The sequence below is a fragment of the Xenopus laevis genome, chromosome 4L, assembly GCF_017654675.1.
Source record: "Xenopus laevis strain J_2021 chromosome 4L, Xenopus_laevis_v10.1, whole genome shotgun sequence".
In the NCBI taxonomy this organism is placed as follows: Eukaryota; Metazoa; Chordata; class Amphibia; order Anura; family Pipidae; genus Xenopus; species Xenopus laevis.
The window spans coordinates 154378675-154400142 of NC_054377.1; the positions used below are offsets into that span (position 1 = coordinate 154378675).

At 41.9% G+C, this 21468-nt stretch overlaps 1 protein-coding gene across 1 annotated transcript in view; it reads left to right on the top strand.

Moving 5' to 3' along the window:
- syn2.L (synapsin II L homeolog) overlaps nt 1-21468 on the top strand; it is a 104139-nt gene that overhangs the window by 44571 nt on the left and 38100 nt on the right. Inside the window, 5 exon segments of the mRNA NM_001085734.1 lie at nt 2973-3035; nt 4895-5037; nt 5444-5518; nt 11365-11467; nt 13432-13569. Coding sequence (NP_001079203.1) covers nt 2973-3035; nt 4895-5037; nt 5444-5518; nt 11365-11467; nt 13432-13569 — 522 coding nt within the window.

Here is a 21468-nt window from a genome sequence, read left to right on the forward strand (position 1 = left end):
GTACCCCACACAGAGGATAATGTACCCCACATAGAGGATAATGTACCCCACATAGAGGATAATGTACCCCACATAGAGGATAATGTACCCCACACAGAGGATAATGTACCCCACACAGAGGATAATGTACCCCACATGCAGGATAATGTACCCCACACAGAGGATAATGTACCCCACATAGACGATAATGTACCCCACATAGAGGATAATGTACCCCACATGCAGGATAATGTACCCCACACAGAGGATAATGTACCCCACATGCAGGATAATGTACCCCACACAGAGGATAATGTACCCCACATAGAGGATAATGTACCCCACATAGAGGATAATGTACCCCACATAGACGATAATGTACCCCACATAGAGGATAATGTACCCCACATAGAGGATAATGTACCCCACATAGAGGATAATGTACCCCACATAGAGTATAATGTACCCCAGAGTGTCAGTGGCTATTGGAAGTCACAGGAATCCAGGGCTTCTATAAAGGTCCAGTTTAGTTTATGACCTGCCCGTGCCCTTTCTTGCCCAACTCCCAGCACCTTCACCCCATACATTTTATCCTCCTCTCCTGTTTCTCTACAACAGAACTACCATACGCACATAATGGCTATTTGTAACAACTCTTCACTTGGTCTTCATTTTTTAAATAGTTTTTAGATATTTACATAACTGTCTTACCTCATCCTAGTTTCCAATGGGGGTCACTGACCCCAGCTACCAAAAACAATTACTTTTTATTACTTCCCTTTAGGCCTCTCCTGTTCACCCTCCAGTCTCTGTTTCACTCCCATGCTTGTTGCCAGGGTAAATTATTGTATAGCAACTAAATATGTATTTCACAAACTACAAACAATGTAAATTGAAGAGGAATTGTAACTGGTCAGTGAATGTGACTGTCGGCCTCGTGCCCTCGGCTACTGAACCGGTGACGGGAAAGTATAAGGGGGGGGGATAGTCATTTAGAGGAGCGAGAGAGGGAAAGAAGCAGCTTTAGGGGTCACATCCAGTCTCTTGCCGGGTAGTGACTCTCTATTACTGGAGAAACCGAGACATTAAATCTCTTTCATATACTGAGGCTCAATACAAACATTCTGGAAAGTTCCCAAAACCCCCTGAAATCTTTGTGCAGGTGAAACACTGACCTGAGCTGAACCTCCTGCACTTTCTCATTATAAAGGGATTTTATTCTCCAGGCGAACCGCACCTCCCCCTGTAATGCAACAAATTAATTCTGTCATATTATAATACATGCGTGATACTGTATAACTCAGCCTGCAGCCTTGTGTCTTTATATGGTCACAGAACAACCCCTCAGTGACTTCTAATATCCTTATCATTTACAGTAGGGGGTACATTATCCCTTATAATACATGAGTGATACTCAGAGTTCCCTGTATAACTCAGCCTGCAGCCTTGTGTCTTTATATGGTCACAGAACAACCCCTCAGTGACTTCTAATATCCTTATCATTTACAGTAGGGGGTACATTATCCCTTATAATACATGAGTGATACTCAGAGTTCCCTGTATAACTCAGCCTGCAGCCTTGTGCCTTTATATGGTCACAGAACAACCCCTCAGTGACTTCTAATATCCTTATCATTTACAGTAGGGGGTACATTATCTCTTATAATACATGAGTGATACTCAGAGTTCCCTGTATAACTCAGCCTGCAGCCTTGTGCCTTTATATGGTCACAGAACAACCCCTCAGTGACTTCTAATATCCTTATCATTTACAGTAGGGGGTACATTATCCCTTATAATACATGAGTGATACTCAGAGTTCCCTGTATAACTCAGCCTGTAGCCTTGTGCCTTTATATGGTCACAGAACAACCCCTCAGTGACTTCTAATATCCTTATCATTTACAGTAGGGGGTACATTATCCCTTATAATACATGAGTGATACTCAGAGTTCCCTGTATAACTCAGTCTGCAGCCTTGTGTCTTTATATGGTCACAGAACAACCCCTCAGTGACTTCTAATATCCTTATCATTTACAGTAGGGGGTACATTATCCCTTATAATACATGAGTGATACTCAGAGTTCCCTGTATAACTCAGCCTGCAGCCTTGTGCCTTTATATGGTCACAGAACAACCCCTCAGTGACTTCTAATATCCTTATCATTTACAGTAGGGGGTACATTATCCCTTATAATACATGAGTGATACTCAGAGTTCCCTGTATAACTCAGCCTGCAGCCTTGTGCCTTTATATGGTCACAGAACAACCCCTCAGTGACTTCTAATATCCTTATCATTTACAGTAGGGGGTACATTATCTCTTATAATACATGAGTGATACTCAGAGTTCCCTGTATAACTCAGCCTGCAGCCTTGTGCCTTTATATGGTCACAGAACAACCCCTCAGTGACTTCTAATATCCTTATCATTTACAGTAGGGGGTACATTATCCCTTATAATACATGAGTGATACTCAGAGTTCCCTGTATAACTCAGCCTGTAGCCTTGTGCCTTTATATGGTCACAGAACAACCCCTCAGTGACTTCTAATATCCTTATCATTTACAGTAGGGGGTACATTATCCCTTATAATACATGAGTGATACTCAGAGTTCCCTGTATAACTCAGCCTGCAGCCTTGTGCCTTTATATGGTCACAGAACAACCCCTCAGTGACTTCTAATATCCTTATCATTTACAGTAGGGGGTACATTATCCCTTATAATACATGAATGACTACAGCAAATTCCTTATAATTGCAATGAAATATATTGGCAGTGCATGTTAATAATAATAATAATAATAATAATAATGATACTGATAAGAATTCTGTGAATTTTTCGTGCTGGAATTCGCTGTTTCCTTATTACAGAGGCACAAGAACCGGAAGCTCAGGATTTGGTACCAGCAGAACATATATCAGAACATATATCAGAACATATATTTTAATCACTTTTATATCCGATGATGTTTTTCTGGTTCTTGCAGCTGGCAATGCCAACGTTTCCGGTTGTTGTGAAGATTGGTCACGCACACGCTGGGATGGGAAAGGTAAATAAACCTGCGGCTCTATAATCTGTTGTGTAATTACTGGAATAGCAAAGAATCCGCCATTCGCTTGATTTATGGAACATTGAGTTTCTGCCAGTTGATCTGGTTCATTCAGGGGCAGATTCAGAGTAAATGACCTATAGTAACTCAGGAACTGGTGCTCCGCAAACATGGCGGTGAGACTTGCTGCTGGTATTTATATGGAGCCACAACAGCCCACGTTAGAAAGTATGTGATTCATCTCATAGGGGTTCCCCAAAACAATCACAATCAAAGTGTTTTAGGATCTGGCTCAGCAATGGACAACCTGCAAAGTATCTACAACATATAACATCACAGGACAGCTGGACTTTCTGTTATTACCCAATTGTTTCCATCTAGTATCCATCTTAACCTACTGTCTCCATCATGGCCTATTGTCTCCATCTTAACCTACTGTCTCCATCTTGTCCTACTGTCTCCATCTTGCTCTACTGTCTCCATCTTGTCTTACTGTCTCCATCTTGTCCTACTGTCTCCCTCTCTCCCTATTGTCTCCATCTTGTTCTACTGTCTATATCTTGGTCTACTGTCTCAATCTTAGTCTACTGTCCCCATCTTGGTCTTCTGTCTCCATCTTTGTCTGCTTTCCCCATCTTGGTCTACTTTCTCCATCTTGTCCTACTGTCTCCATCTTGGTCTACTGTCTCCATCTTGTCCTACTGTCTCCATCTTGTCCTACAGTCTCCATCTTGATCTACCGTCTCCATCTTGGTCTACTGTCTTCATCTTGTCGTACAGTCTCCATCTTGAACTACTTTCTCCATCTTGAACTACTGTCTCCATCTTGTCCTACTGTCTCCATCTTGCCCTACTGTCTCCATCTTGCCCTACTGTCTCCATCGTGCCCTACTGTCTCCATCTTGTCCTACTGTCTCCATCTTGTCCTACTGTCTCCATCTTGCCCTACTGTCTCCATCTTGTCCTACTGTCTCCATCTTGCCCTACTGTCTCCATCTTGCCCTACTGTCTCCATCTTGTCCTACTGTCTCCATCTTGTCCTACTGTCTCCATCTTGCCCTACTGTTTTCATCTTGTCCTACTGTCTCCATCTTGCCCTACTGTCTCCATCTTGTCCTACTGTCTCCATCTTGTCCTACTGTCTCCATCTTGCCCTACTGTCTCCATCTTGCCCTACTGTCTCCATCTTGCCCTACTGTCTCCATCTTGTCCTACTGTCTCCATCTTGTCCTACTGTCTCCATCTTGCCCTACTGTTTTCATCTTGTCCTACTGTCTCCATCTTGCCCTACTGTCTCCATCTTGTCCTACTGTCTCCATCTTGTCCTACTGTCTCCATCTTGCCCTACTGTCTCCATCTTGCCCTACTGTCTCCATCTTGTCCTACTGTCTCCATCTTGTTCTACTGTCTCCATCTTGTCCTACTGTCTCCATCTTGTCCTACTGTCTCCATCTTGTCCTACTGTCTCCATCTTACCTCAGTGTGTTCATGTTTCTTTCCTGTTTCCCTTTTGTCCTGACCTGTGTTGTGTGGTCTCTTGCTATTTCCATCTTATGTCAGTTATTCAGAGGGGACCAGTTATGCAGTTGTTTAGACCCCCCCCCCCCCATACAGACATCTTTGAGTGACACCAGTTCAGCTGAGAGTTGTAATTCAGTAACTAATGATTTCCCATATTACTTGCAGGGAGTCTGTGTGTTACAGTTAAAGGACAATCAGTTACTATTGTGGTGAATTGACCCTAATGCCCCATGCAGGTATTTGCCCCCCATGTGTATCATTTAGGGGGAGGCCATTACTAATTTCCTGCATGTTTCTATCTGTCATTAAATCATATTATCAATAATAATCATCATCAGGTGAAGGTGGAGAATCATTATGATTTCCAGGACATCGCCAGTGTTGTCGCCCTCACCCAGACTTACGCCACCACCGAGCCCTTCATCGACTCTAAATACGACGTGAGGATTCAGAAGATCGGAAGTAACTACAAGGCCTACATGTGAGTGCTGCAACTCCATCCATTCATTGTATCAGTCACTCTGCTCATTTTGTCTACTTGTACTGCTGGTTCTGACTCATGACCGGATGTGGCAGAAGCCGGTGGATTAGAAAACCAGGAAGAGAAGTGGCTTTTGTTTCTCAAGTCAGAACCAGATAAAAGAAAGTCCATTAGAATTGCAAATAATACAGTGAAAATGAATAAAGAATGGATTCTGGAAATCTGCCCAAAATGTTAGTTTTTTTTTCATTGGACAAAACCAGTTTTTGGTTGTATAGTTAACAAATAGCAGGATGGCGGCTTTATTTTCCTAATGGACATGTGTGGCCAATCACAATGTCACGTTTATTATCTGCCTCCTACTAATCCGCTAATCCCATTAGTAATCCTCTTCTCTCATTGGCAGGAGAACCTCCATGTCCGGCAACTGGAAGACGAGCGCGGGATCGGCCATGTTGGAGCAAGTTGCCATGTCACAAAGGTGAATGTTTCCACAAAGTGGGGGTCCTTCATATAAAAGCAGGGGGGCAGCTAATCCGGGGGGTGTAAAGGAAAGTCTTGGGAATATGGGAGTGTCCTTAGCCAAGACTTTGCTATTTAATGGGATATAAACCCACATATAATGTAAGAAAATGTCATTGTGATTTATTTCGCTTTTTATTCAGCAACTCTCCAGTTTGTAAGTTAAGCAATCTGGTTGCTAGGATCCAAATTCCCCCTAGCAACCATGCATTGATGTGAATAAGAGACTGGAATATGAATAGGAGAGGCCTGAATAGAAAGATGAGGGATAACAACTACCAATAACAAGACATTTGTAGCCTTACAGAGCATTTGTTTTTTTAGATGGGGTCAGTGACCCCCATTTGAAAGCTGGAAAGAGTCAGAAGAAGAAGACAAATAATTCAAAAACTATAATAAATAAAAAATGAAGACAATTGGAAAGTTGCTTAGAATTAGCCATTCTGTAACATACTAAACGTTTACTTAAAGCCGAACCACCCCTTTAATACAGCCCAGAAGGCAGTGTTTTTTACCCATTAGATTCCAGTTCACTGAAGTCAATGGAGACATTTTATACAGAGAGATATTAATCAGTATGGCAGCTTCCAAAAACACATGTTCAGCAATCCTCTGACTTCTAAATTAACCCTTCCCTCTCTTTCGCACCGATGGAAATACACGAAACACAAGCAGAACCTGGAAAGGTAAATAAGAGTTAATTCTCTGCCCCCAGAAAGGGCAAAGACCCACTGGGAAAAGTCCTGGTACCCAATGAATCTTCATTAATAGGGAGATTTCAGTGATTTTACTGTTATTCCCCCCAGTGATTAAAGTGTCCCACAAAAGGTGAAGTATAAAATAGACAAAATCACCAGGACACCCGTCCTCTCCACAAAGAAATCCAGCACAGGAGCTGACATTTTCCACTCCTAGTGGTGAATCCCATTATTACAGTTGCTCCAATGAGGAATAGTCAAACGCTACACCCAGTAATTCCTGACAATGTGACCCCAGTATTCCCTAATGTTGTGGCCCCAGTAATTCCTGACAGTGTGACCCCAGTATTCCCTAATGTTGTGGCCCCAGCAATTCCTGACAGTGTGACCCCAGTATTCCCTAATGTTGTGGCCCCAGTAATTCCTGACTGTGTGACCCCAGTATTCCCTAATGTTGTGGCCCCAGCAATTCCTGACAGTGTGACCCCAGTATTCCCTAATGTTGTGGCCCCAGGCTTTCCGACAGTGTGACCCCAGTATTCTCTAATGTTGTGGCCCCAGACTTTCCGACAGTGTGACCCCAGTATTCCCTAATGTTGTGGCCCCAGCAATTCCTGACAGTGTGACCCCAGTATTCCCTAATGTTGTGGCCCCAGCAAATCCTGACAGTGTGACCCCAGTATTCCCTAATGTTGTGGCCCCAGTAATTCCTGACAGTGTGACCCCAGTATTTGCTAATATTGTGGCCCCAGCAAATCCTGACAGTGTGACCCCAGTATTCCCTAATGTTGTGGCCCCAGTAATTCCTGACTGTGTGACCCCAGTATTCCCTAATGTTGTGGCCCCAGCAAATCCTGACAGTGTGACCCCAGTATTCCCTAATGTTGTGGCCCCAGCAATTCCTGACTGTGTGACCCCAGTATTCCCTAATGTTGTGACCCCAGTATTCCCTAATGTTGTGACCCCAGTATTCCCTAATGTTGTGGCCCCAGCATTGCAGGACGGATCAGAGAGGCGGTGGATAGGGGTCAGAAGTGGGGCGCAGAATATTTGGGATATTTATATATATTTGCTAAAGCTAAAACAAGAACATGTTTCAGTAACTCTATAAAAAGCAGAACGTGGCTCCGGATATAAACTCCCCAATTCCGGGGCTGAGAGGCTCCAGCCAGTGTTTATTTTCAGCCACAAGAAACAAGTAAAGAGTTGAGGGAATGTTGCACCAAATTGTGCCGCACACAAAACCCAACGTTTCCTTTCCGGGCCCGACAAACAGAACTTTCTCTCACTTTCAAAATAAACTTTCTGCTTTAACATGAAACGCAATGTGAACTCAGAGGGGAAATGTCAGAAAAGAATTTAATTAATCCCCTGGAGACGGAGGGATGGAAGAGAAATGAATTCCCAATTAAAGGGAACCTACTGCTGAAATTAGGAGACAAGATGGACCAATCTCTTTTGTTTTCTTACAGGGGTTGTTCCCCTTTAAATTAACTGTTAGTATGATGTAGAGAGGGATATTCTGAGACACTTTGCAATTGGTTTTCATTTTTTATTATTTGTGGTTTTTGACTTATTTAGCTTTTTATTCAGCAGCTCTCCAGTTTGTAATTTCAGCAGTCTGGTTGCTAGGGACCAAATTCCCCTAGCAACCATGCATTGATGTGAATGAGAGACTGGAATATGAATAGGAGAGGCCTGAATAGAACGATGAGGAATAAAAAGTAACAATAACAATCCATTTGTAGCCTTACAGAGCATTTGTTTTTTTCGATGGGGTCAGTGACCCCCATTTGAAAGCTGGAAATAGTCAGAAGAATAAGGCAGGTAATTCAAAAACTGTAAAAAAAAAGAAAAAAAAAAGAAAAAATGAAGGGCAGTTGAAAAGTTGTTTAGAATTAGCCATTCTATAACATACTGACAGTTAGGGGCACATTTACAAAGCTCGAGTGAAGGATTCGAATAAAAAAAACTTCGAATTTCGAAGTGTTTTTTTGGCTACTTCGACCATCAAATGGGCTACTTCGACCTTCGACTTCGACTACGAATCGAACGATTCGAACTAAAAATCGTTCGACTATTCGATCGTTCGATAATCGAAGTACTGTCTCTTTAAGAAAAACTTCGACCCCCTACTTCGGCAGCTAAAAGCTACCGAACTCAATGTTAGCCTATGGGGAAGGTCCCCATAGGCTTGCCTATGTTTTTTGGATCGAAGGATATTCGTTCGATCGATGAATTAAAATCCTTCGAATCGTTCGATTCGAAGGATTTAATCGTTCGATCGAACGAATAATCGTTCGATCGAAGTATTAGCGCTAAATCGTTCGACTTCGATATTCGAAGTCGAACGATTTTACTTCGATGGTCGAATATCGAGGGTTAATTAACCCTCGATATTCGACCCTTAGTAAATGTGCCCCTGAACGTAAAGGTGAACCGCCCCTTTAAAGGAGAAGGAAAGCTACGGAGGCATTTTATTGCCAATAGATTAGCTGCAATAGTGCAAGCTAGAATGCTATATTTATTCTGTAGAATATTTTACCATACCTGAGTAAAAAGCTCTAGAAACTCTGTTTGTTTAGGATAGGAGCTGCAGTATTAATGTGGTGTGACATCACTTCCTGCCTGAGTCTCTCCCTGCTCTGGGCTCAGATTACAGTAGAGAAGGGAGGGGAGGGGGAAGAGGAGCAAACTGAGCATGCTCTTGCCCAGGGCAATGAGGTTTAAGCTGAAGGCAGGAAGTCTGATACAGAAGCCCATGTGTACACAATAGAAGGAAAGAAATGCAGTGTTTCTTTTGACAGGGGACTCAGAGCAACATTACTATGGGGGTTTACTGGTATATTTATATGGACCTTTCTGATAAGGCTTACTTAGTTTTAACCTTTCCTTCTCCTTTAAAGGAATTGCTTTTTTAGTCATTCATTTTGCCCCTTTGCTGATGTCGAAACCAGCAGGTTAGGGTGTGAGTGGCAAAAGGACACAATAGAGGTCATTTATGAACACTGGGCAGTAACCCATGGCAACCAATCCAGTTATTACATTCATTGTTGTAGCTGCAATTGGCTGAAATAAAGCCACTCACTGACATTCAGACTCAGATGTAACTGCCCCTAGACATCTCCTCCTGGATGAACCAACCCCACCTCAAACTCAACTTGGCCAAGACTGAGCTCATGGTCTTTCCACCCAAACCTCACCCTTCTCTTCCTTTCTCCATTACTATTGATGGCATGACTATTAACCAGGTTAACTCAGCACGCTGCTGGGGGATCATCTTTGACCAGTCCCTCTCCTTCTCTAATTATATTAATAATACTGCCAAAACCTGATGTTTCTCCTCCACAGTATAGCCAAGATACACCCGTTTCTTTCACAAACAACAGCCAAAACACTAATCCATGCCCTTATCTTATCCCGTTTAGACTATTGCCATCTCCTCCTAACTGGTCTTCCTGACTCTCATCTCTCTCCCCTCCAATCAATGTTAAACTCTGCTGCCAGGATCCTCCTGTTCTCTCCTAAAAGGGAACCTGCTCAACCCCAACTAAAATCCTTAGTGTGGCTGCCTGTTAAGCAAATGATAACATATAAACTATTCTACTGACATTCATGTCCCTCACTCCTCTGCTCCTCACTACATTTCTTCTCTTGTCTCACTATACGTTCCTCTCACCATCACCTTCTCTCCCCTCCATCCCCTGCCACTTCTCTTCTCAAACCCTTCTATCTTACTGCTGCTTCTTCTCTCTGCAAAGTGAAGCGTCTGGAATCAGAAGGGATTTACTTGTCTCATGTAGGGTTGGAAAAAAACACTGACCTTCCTGTATATTTAGACTTTTCCCTATTAATAACATTGGGGTCAAGCATTATTATTTCTGGCCAGGCCTGTATAATACTGGTCGGGTGGCAAACCTAGTCTCATGTAGGGTTGCCACCTTTTTTTTAAAATTTACCGGCCAGTGATGGGGCGGTAACGGTGTGACATAAAAAGGGGCGGAGCCATGGATAAATGGATGGGCTGTGATGTAAAAAGGGGCGGGGCCACGTGCGTCGTGATGCAAAAGGGAGAAGGCCCCATCGCGAGAGGGGCAGAAGACTAAGGAGGGGTAAGTTTCTGCCGGAAGGCCAAGGGCTTTTGTTATAGGTATTATATATTACTGGCAGCTACATTGCTGGTAAATTTGTAATACCGGCCCCTGGCCCTGGCAGGTATTTTACTGGCTAGGCCAGATATACAAACTTACAGTCTGTTTCCATCTTGTTACATCTCATGAGTGCAACATATTGGAACATGACGTGTGAGTAGGAATCTGTAGTAAAACTGAATCTGTAGTAAAACTGAATCTGGTCAGGGTGAGATGGATTAAAAGTAACTGCTGGTATATGGGCAGTGCTGTGTGTATGACATGAGACTAGTAAATTCCTTCTCATTGTACAACACTTCACTTTGTATGTTATTACTAGTAAAGTAGTTCTATTTCACTTCTTCTCTCTGGAATTCCATCCCTGAATTCCTCCGTAAGGAAATCCTCTCTCAATCCCTTCAAGAAATAACGAAGAGTCTGCCTTTTGGATCTCTAGAACTTATTTGTCTAGTCCCTAAACTTAATGACCAATGCCCAGACCTTGTGCACTTCCCCCCCAGTTTGTGTCTGTATGTTATCCACCCACTCAGACTGTAAGCTCTACGGACCAGGGACCTCATTCCTACTGTATAGCTCTGTGTATATTTATTATCTGACTTGTTCTACCTGTGTGTACTTTTATATATAGTACTTTTATTTATATTGTACTTTTATTTAAATTGTATTTTTATATATTGTACTTTTATTTACATTGTACTTTTATTTACATTGTACTTTTATTTATATTGTATTTTATGCATTACATGGCTTTGCGGCTAATTTACATCCCTTTACAAATAAAATTCTAATTAAAAAAACAAAAAACACCGGTTGCTATAGGTTACTGCCCGGGTGCAAATTTGCCCTGTGTTGATAAATGAGCCTCGTGTCTCGGAGTATTTTTGGGACACACAGTTTTCGGGGGGACCCCGTTACTTTACACTGTTGTCTCATTCCCACAATTCTCTGTTCTCCAGGTACAAAATGTGGGTGGACAAGTGTTCGGAGATATTCGGGGGGCTGGATATTTGTGCGGTGAAGGTTGTACATGGGAAAGACGGGAAGGATTATATTATGGAGGTAAGAGGCTGGGAATGTTATTTGTACTTTTCCTGTAAAACAGAATATTTTTAGCTGTGGGCACATTGCGGCTCCATGGCAGCCCCCGGATCATGAATCATTTCTTTATTTCTCCTGCGTAAATATTTTGCTCTTTCATTTCACTGAAACATCAACTCACAGCAAAACACTTTATGGAGACGGTGTTAAAGGGACAGCGCACATTATCTGTTTCACCCCATTCCACTGGTTATTGTAACAAGGAATAAAGACAATATATACAGTGAGGGGCAGTGGCTGGTGATTCCCCAAATATATTCATTATAGTGAGAGCCAGTGGCTTCGTGGACACCCTAAATACATTCTATACAGTGAGGGGCAGTGGATACCACCCTAAGTACATTATTTTAAGTAACTGACACTGACACATTAAGGGTCAGTCCACACGAGCAGATCTCCCCAAAGTCGCCTGAAGTTTCCTGAAGTTTGAAGTTTCCTCGTGAGGCAACTTCGGGCGACTTCAGAAAACGAATCGCCGCGTGTCCCCTCCCCCAACATATCATCATGGGCCTCTTCTTCCAGTTTAAGGAAGCAAGTTTGTACATGAACTGTGGGTCACCCCTGAGTGAATGAATTAGCAATGAGACCCCTGAGCGCTGCCAGTCATGTTGAAGGGAACAGGCAGTTGCCATTTCCATCCCCCGCCCTAATTCTCTCTGTTCCCCATTGGGTCGGCTCCAGATGCTATTTTGGCCCCCTGGTCAGTACAAATAAGTCTCCCTAGTAAGGTTTCCCTGTGCAGGAGATGGGGGGGGGGTTTCGCTGTTGCTAAATAGTGACACATGTTAGTGGTTGGGCAGTTCTGTGGTGTCAGAAAATAAAACTTACTGGACAAGAAACTGTTTGTGCTATAAATTCCCTCTGCAGGTTTTATTTCCCCTTCTTTGTACTGGGGGTATAAATAACGCAGGTGGCCCCCGTGTAACCCTCCTCCTGGCGCCCGACTATAATTACCGGACGCTCCGTGGGCTGAACCAACTTGTTCTATCTGGGGGCTCAATGGGAGATTAGAAACCACCACGACTGGATATGAATAAAGTGCCCCTGGGGTCACTCTCGGGCAGATAAATAAGGGGACCTCGTACTTCATGTTGAATCTGGAGGTGCAGCCAAGTAACAAGGATTCTGCTCATTCCTGGATCCGTTTATTGGATGAAAGGGGTTGTTCACCTTTAAATTAACTGTTAGTAGGATGTAGAGAGAGATATTCTGAGACAATTTGCAATCGGTTTTCATTTTTTAATATTTGTGTTTTTTGACTTATTTAGCTTTTTATTCAGCAACTCTCCAGTTTGCAGTTTCAGCCATCTGGTTGCTAGGGTCCAAATTCCCCTAGCAACCATGCACTTATTTGAATAAGAGACTGGAATATGAATAGGAGAGGCCTGAATAGAAAGATGAGGAATAAAAAGTAACAATAACAATACATTTGTAGCCTTACAGAGCATTTGTTTTTTAGATGGGGTCGGTGACCCCCATTTGAAAGCTGGAAAGAGAAAGAATGAAGACCAATTGAAAAGTTGCTTAGAATTAGCCATTCTATAACATATTAAAAGTTAACTGGAAGGTGAACCACCCCTTTAAAGGACAAACAGACCCATTTCAATACGGGGCTCTGGGACTTTCATTTGCTTCTCAAACCCAATAAATTCTCTCCTTATAACTCCACCCCCCCAACTCAATTATATTATTATTTTATCTTCATTTATTTCAATAGCACCTCCCCCATCATTATCCCTCTGTAGTCTGTGTAATAACCACTAGGGGGCGCCAGGCGTAGGCTCCTGCTTTATCACTGGCCCATTACAGGCAGGAGAGTCATTGCTGGTGCTGTGGATATTGTAGTTTAATAAACAGTATAATAATAATAATAATAATCGGTATAATACTAATAGTGAAGCAAGTTGAATTATTATTTGCTGCAGGTAATGGACTGCACTTTGCCCGTCATTGGGGACCATGAGGCAGAAGACCGGCAGCTCATTGCTGATTTAGTGGTAAATAAGATGAATCAGATTGTGGCCAAATCTCCTGTGAGACCAACTGCAACTCTGCAACCTCAGGTAAGAACTGACTTCCATTCTCCTCAGTGGGTTTTGTGATGAGAAACAGGAAAATATTCTGATTCATCATTCAGCCAACAATGAAGTTGTTTGTCGGTCGGTGTCCCCCTCCCCCACACTCAGGAGTAATATTCCTTCTTAATGGAAAATATTGGGACGGGCTGGATATTCCTTTATTATCATCTCTCTGGTTTGAGCCCTTACAGAAGCCTGTGGCCCTCCTGCACTAAATCTGATGATGGTGCTGGGAGTTGTAGTTTAGTGACGTCTGGAGGGTCCCAGGTTATAACTTAGAATTATATAATTAAAGTCTATGTGATGTTCCTCCTGGTCAAGCCAATTGCTCAATATCTGCAACATAATTGCTCCCATTTGGCTAAATCACACATTTAGGGGCAGATTTACTAAGGGTCGAATATCGAGGGTTAATTAACCCTCGATATTCGACTAGGAACTAAAATCGTTCGACTTCGAATATCGAAGTCGAACGATTTAGCGCTAATCCTACGATCGAACGATCGAAGGATTATTCGTTCGATCGAACGATTAAATCCTTCGAAATCGAACGATTCGAAGGATTTTAATCCAACGATCGAAGGAATATCCTTCGATCAAAAAAAACACAGGCAAGCCTATGGGGACCTTCCCCATAGGCTAACATTGAGTTCGGTAGCTTTTATCTGCCGAACTAGGGGGTCGAAGTTTTTCTTAAAGAGACAGTACTTCGACTATCGAATGGTCGAATAGTCGAACGATTTTTAGTTCGAATCGTTCGATTTGTAGTCGAAGTCATAGTCGAAGGTCGAAGTAGCCCATTCGATGGTTGAAGTAGCCCAAAAAACACTTCGAAATTCGAAGTTTTTTTAATTCGAATCCTTCACTCGAGCTTTGTAAATGTGCCCCTAACTGTGCAGTTATATATATATCTACCGTATATACTCGAGTATAAGGCGAGTTTTTCAGCATCCAAAATGTGCTGAAAAAGTCTACCTCGGCTTATACTCGGGTCAGCGGGCAGTAACTGAGATGCAGTCACTTTTAATCATTCCTATACCAACAGTTCACTTGGGGAGAGACTGCAATATCCCACAATGCCCTCTGTTGGTTTTATGAAAGAATAACAGTGCGCCCTCTGTTGGTTATATCAAAGAATAACAGTGACTGCAATATCACACAGCGCCATCTGTTGGTTATATGAAAGAATAACAGTGACTGCAATATCACACAGCGCCATCTGTTGGTTGTATCAAAGAATAACAGTGACTGCAATATCACACAGCGCCATCTGTTGGTTATATGAAAGAATAACAGTGACTGCAATATCACACAGCGCCATCTGTTGGTTGTATCAAAGAATAACAGTAACTGCAATATCACACAGCACCCTCTGTTGGTTATATGAAAGAATAACAGTGCGCCATCTGTTGGTTATATCAAAGAATAACAGTAACTGCAATATCACACAGCACCATCTGTTGGTTGTATCAAAGAATAAAAGTAACTGCAATATCACACAGCGCCATCTGTTGGTTGAATAAAGGATTAACAGTGATGGCAATATCACACAGCGCCATCTGTTGGTTATACGAAAGATCAGTGATGGTTTTATGACACACAGCACTCTCTGCACAATTCTCTGTCACCATCAACTTTGCAAAGAAGTCCGGTCGATCGCTGGGGGAGTCTCTTTGGCGGAAGGTGCGCTGCTGGGAGACAGGGCTGTAGTTGTGTCTAGGCTTATACTAGAGTCAATAAGTTTTCCCAGTTTTCATAGGTAAAATTAGGTACCTCGGCTTATACTCGGATCGGCTTATACTCGAGTATATACGGTATATATATATATATATATATATATATATATATATATATATATATATATATATATATATATATATATATATATATATATATAAACATTTGGTGGACGTATAGGATTTATGGATGGAGTTACACTACGGATGTTGAACTGTGTGGTTGCAGAATAGGGATTCCCCCATAAGAAGTATCGTGAGCTTTAATATATAGTAATTGCATAGATTTACTCTGCCTAATTTGACTGATGATATATCGGAGGCTTTCTATAGTTTTATACTTTATGGACTATTACTATTTACTAATACTATATATAGGTGGTTGAAATAAAAAATTGGAATTAAACTTCAGTACTACACCTAGGAGGGGCCCCTAGATACAAGTCAGACTAGGGGGGTACAAGAGTGACTAACTAGGATGATTATGTATTTTATATTATACTTTGGTTCACTAATTACACAAGTCATATTTTGCATCAGTTTTATTGGATTTTACTGGGTTTTATTAAGTTAACGGCAGTGTGTATGTATTTAACGTTTAGTAATGTATTAGTACATGTCATATTAAAGAAGAAGTTTGTCAACATAATGAACTTTATGGCTCACATTGGAGCACAGACACTAATTATTGGTGCTTTGTTCATGTCACTCCTTAATTGATGTCGTTTCATTGGCTATAAAATCACATTGTGTGGGGGGTGCGGTTGCCTTGAGAAAGGTCCCAGGAGGGACTGAAACGTCACGTTGGCTGTGAATGTCTCACCAAATATATTTTTTTCATCATTATAAATAACCCTGTGTTGCTGGTTCTTTCTGAAACTATATATATACCGTATATATGTGTGTGTATATTAGGGATGTAGCGAATCCACTATTTTTGGATGCGGCCGAACCCCCGAATCCTTCGCGAAAGATTCGACCGAATACCGAACCGAATCCGAACCCTAATTTGCATATGCAAATTAGGGGTGGGAAAGGGAAACAATTTTTACTTCCTTGTTTTGTGACAAAAAGTCACAAAATTTTCCTCCCCATCCCTAATTTGCATATGCAAATTAGGATTCGGATTCTGTTCGGCTAGGCAGAAGGATTCGGCCGAATTTGAATCCTGCTGAAAAAGGCCGAATCCCAAACCGAATCCTGGATTCGGTGCATCCCTAGTGTATATATACAATAAATAGTTGCCTTTCAGTGACTCACTTCCTACAACCGCAAACCTTTTTATTTCTCTACCTGACTCACTTCCTGCAACGCCCAGAACCATTTCCTCCTTTCCATAATTTACTTCCTACAACCCATTTCCTACTGTATTTCCTCCTCTCCATAACTCACTTCAACCCTTTGATTTATCCATTTCCCAATTCATTCCTTCAGTTAAAGTGGACCTGTCACCCAGACACAAAAATCTGTATAATAAAAGTCCTTTTCAAATTAAACATGAAATCCAATTTCTATTTTGTATTAAATCATTCATAGCTGTTGTAAGCTCATTTAAATATCTCAGCTGTCAATCAAATATTGTCTGCCCCTCCTCTATGCCTTAGGCAATTCCTTTCACTTTCCATTCAGCACTTCCTACATGTCACTGCTCTCCCCACATTCCCCCCAATCTCTTCACCATTTAATTGTGTAACCAGGACATGGGGATGGACATCAGGTCCCCCATTCTGGTGCACAAACAAGATTCTGAGATGATACAAGACTTGTCTTAATAACAGTGTCCCACAATATGGCTCCTGCCTGCTTGTTATAATTATAAATTCCCAGACTGAAGGAAACAAGATTGAAATCATTTATACAGTGTAATTAAAGTTCATTTTCCTTGACTAATGTGATAAAATAGGATTTGGAATAATTTTTTTGGGTGACGGGTCCCCTTTAATCTTAGGCTTTTTCCAAGTTCCTCATATTCCTTTATCATTTCCTCAAGTCAAGTGGATTTTATAGTAATTTCAGCCATATCCAGTAATACAGTACATAATAGAAATGAAATAAATTCTCTCCAGACTCCTGGTGCTACACATCAGACTATAAATTTCTGCTCATGGGGTGAATAATACGCGGTCCTGCTGGACGAGGTAGACTTACATTATGTGAGGTTATTTTTGCGGTTCTTGTGAATATATTGAGTTCAGTCGTTGGGAGTTGAGATGCCTGAGGCTTGTGGAAAAAAACTGTTGCACATTGTGGAAGTTGGTGCCTAATTCTGCGGAATCTCTTAGCGGATGGCGGGAGGGAAAAGAGATTGTGTGCAGTTTGGTTGCCATCTCTGATAATGCTGGGAGCCTTCTGGAGACAGCGGCTGTGGTAAATAACCAAGATGGCGGAAGTGAGACCCCAATGATCTTTTCCGCTGTCCTCAGCACCCGCTGCAGGATCATGTGATCCGATACAGAACGTGTCCGTACCAGGCAGTGATGCAGCTGCACAAGATGCTTTCAATGGACCTTCTGTAGAACATAGTGAGGAGAAATGGTGGAAGTTGGGCTTTCTTCAGAGACGTTGCTGTGCCTTCTTCACTATAGAGCTGGTGTTTAGGGTCCAGGAGAGGTTCTCCGCCAGGTGTACCCCAAGGAATTTAGTATCTTGACCATTTCCACCGGAGATCCATCAATGTACAGTGGAGAGTGATCACCCCGTGGTCTCCTGAAGTCAACAACTATTTCCTTTGTTTTGTTTGTGTTCATAGACAGATTGTTGACTTTACACCAGTCCGTTAGCCATTTCACCTCTTGTCTATACACTTGTCTATATACTTGTCTATATACTTGTCTATACACTTGTCTATATACATGTCTATATACTTGTCTATATACTTGTCTATATACTTGTCTATATACTTGTCTATATACTTGTCTATATACTTGTCTATATACTTGTCTATATACTTGTCTATATACATGTCTATATACTTGTCTATATACTTGTCTATATACTTGTCTATATACTTGTCTATATACATGTCTATATACATGTCTATATACTTGTCTATATACTTGTCTATATACTGACTCGCTGTTGTTGCTCATGAGACCCACCAGGGTTGTATCATCAGTGAAGCTGATGATGTGATTGGAGCTCTGCCTTGTCACACACTCATGAGTCACCAATGAGAAGAGCAGTGGACTGAGGAAACATCAATGTGATGGAGCTGGAGATGTTTCTTCCCATTCAGACTGACTGAGGTCTCTCCAGGATCCAGTTGCAGATAGAGATGTTCAGGCCCAACAGGCTCAGCTTGACACTCAGGTGCTGAGGAATAATTATATTGAATGCTGAGCTGAAGTCTATGAGCAGCATTAGTACATACGTGTCTTTATTGTGCAGGTGAGTAAGTGGCAGGTGCAGGGCGATGGCATCCGCAACGTAACTAGAGGGGGCGGACACTGGCGCAGTCGCGTAGCCGGGCCCCCCTCCGTACGCCCGGAACCGGCCGGAATACGTGGCGCACAACCTGCCAGGGGGCCCTGAGGGGCTGCAGGCCTTGGCCCAATCACACCCCCTGCTCCCCCACTAGTTCCACCACTGCATTTCCTCTTCTTAGTAACTTAGTTACTCTTTTAACTATTTCCTCCTCTCCCTACTTTCTCTCTCCCTGTTTTCCTCTCTCTAATGCAATTCTTCCTCCCGATAACCCACCTCTTTCCTTCTCACTCCCATTTACTTCCCCTTTGCTCTTACTTAATATTTTTCTTCCCTTACTCTCTTCTTTCTCATGTTCACTCCTCTCCAGTATCCACTTTTCAATTTTTCTTATCTAACTACTGTGTATCCTGTGCTTGAATGGCTGCCCCCATGGCTACACAGCAGCTTGTTTATATAAACTATAGTAGTACTTATCTGTTATCTACTGTGTATCCTGTGCTTGAATAGCTGCCCCATGGCTACACAGCAGCTTGTTTATATAAACTATAGTAGTACTTATCTGTTATCTACGTGTATCCTGTGCTTGAATGGCTGCCCCCCATGGCTACACAGCAGCTTGTTTATATAAACTATAGTAGTACTTATCTGTTATCTACTGTGTATCCTGTGCTTGAATAGCTGCCCCATGGCTACACAGCAGCTTGTTTATATAAACTATAGTAGTACTTATCTGTTATCTACTGTGTATCCTGTGCTTGAATGGCTGCCCCCATGGCTACACAGCAGCTTGTTTATATAAACTATAGTAGTACTTATCTGTTATCTACTGTGTATCCTGTGCTTGAATGGCTGCCCCCATGGCTACACAGCAGCTTGTTTATATAAACTATAGTAGTACTTATCTGTTATCTACTGTGTATCCTGTGCTTGAATGGCTGCCCCCATGGCTACACAGCAGCTTGTTTATATAAACTATAGTAGTACTTATCTGTTATCTACTGTGTATCCTGTGCTTGAATGGCTGCCCCCATGGCTACACAGCAGCTTGTTTATATAAACTATAGTAGTACTTATCTGTTATCTACTGTGTATCCTGTGCTTGAATGGCTGCCCCCATGGCTACACAGCAGCTTGTTTATATAAACTATAGTAGTACTTATCTGTTATCTACTGTGTATCCTGTGCTTGAATGGCTGCCCCCATGGCTACACAGCAGCTTGTTTATATAAACTATAGTAGTATTATCTGTTATCTACTGTGTATCCTGTGCTTGAATGGCTGCCCCCATGTCTACACAGCAGCTTGTTTATATAAACTATAGTAGTACTTATCTGTTATCTACTGTGTATCCTGTGCTTGAATGGCTGCCCCCATGTCTACACAGCAGCTTGTTTATATAAACTATAGTAGTACTTATCTGTTATCTACTGTGTATCCTGTGCTTGAATGGCTGCCCCCATGTCTACACAGCAGCTTGTTTATATAAACTATAGTAGTACTTATCTGTTACCTACTGTGTATCCTGTGCTTGAATGGCTGCCCCCATGTCTACACAGCAGCTTGTTTATATAAACTATAGTAGTACTTATCTGTTATCTACTGTGTATCCTGTGCTTGAATGGCTGCCCCCATGTCTACACAGCAGCTTGTTTATATAAACTATAGTAGTACTTATCTGTTATCTACTGTGTATCCTGTGCTTGACTGGCTGCCCCCATGGCTACACAGCAGCTTGTTTATATAAACTATAGTAGTACTTATCTGTTATCTACTGTGTATCCTGTGCTTGAATGGTTGCCCCCATGGCTACACAGCAGCTTGTTTATATAAACTATAGTAGTACTTATCTGTTATCTACTGTGTATCCTGTGCTTGAATGGTTGCCCCCATGGCTACACAGAGGCTTGTTTATATAAACTATAGTAGTACTTATCTGTTATCTACTGTGTATCCTGTGCTTGAATGGCTGCCCCCATGGCTACACAGCAGCTTGTTTATATAAACTATAGTAGTACTTATCTGTTATCTACTGTGTATCCTGTGTTTGAATGGCTGCCCCCATGGCTACACAGAGGCTTGTTTATATAAACTATAGTAGTACTTATCTGTTATCTACTGTGTATCCTGTGCTTGAATGGCTGCCCCCATGGCTACACAGAGGTTTGTTTATATAAACTATAGTAGTACTTATCTGTTATCTACTGTGTATCCTGTGCTGGAATGGCTGCCCCCATGGCTACACAGAGGCTTGTTTATATAAACTATAGTAGTACTTATCTGTTATCTACTGTGTATCCTGTGCTTAAATGGCTGTCCCCATGGCTACACAGCAGCTTGTTTATATAAACTATAGTAGTACTTATCTGTTATCTACTGTGTATCCTGTGCTTGAATGGCTGCCCTCATGGCTACACAGCAGCTTGTTTATATAAACTATAGTAGTACTTATCTGTTATCTACTGTGTATCCTGTGCTTGAATGGCTGCCCCCATGGCTACACAGCAGCTTGTTTATATAAACTATAGTAGTACTTATCTGTTATCTACTGTGTATCCTGTGCTTGAATGGCTGCCCCCATGGCTACACAGAGGTTTGTTTATATAAACTATAGTAGTACTTATCTGTTATCTACTGTGTATCCTGTGCTGGAATGGCTGCCCCCATGGCTACACAGAGGCTTGTTTATATAAACTATAGTAGTACTTATCTGTTATCTACTGTG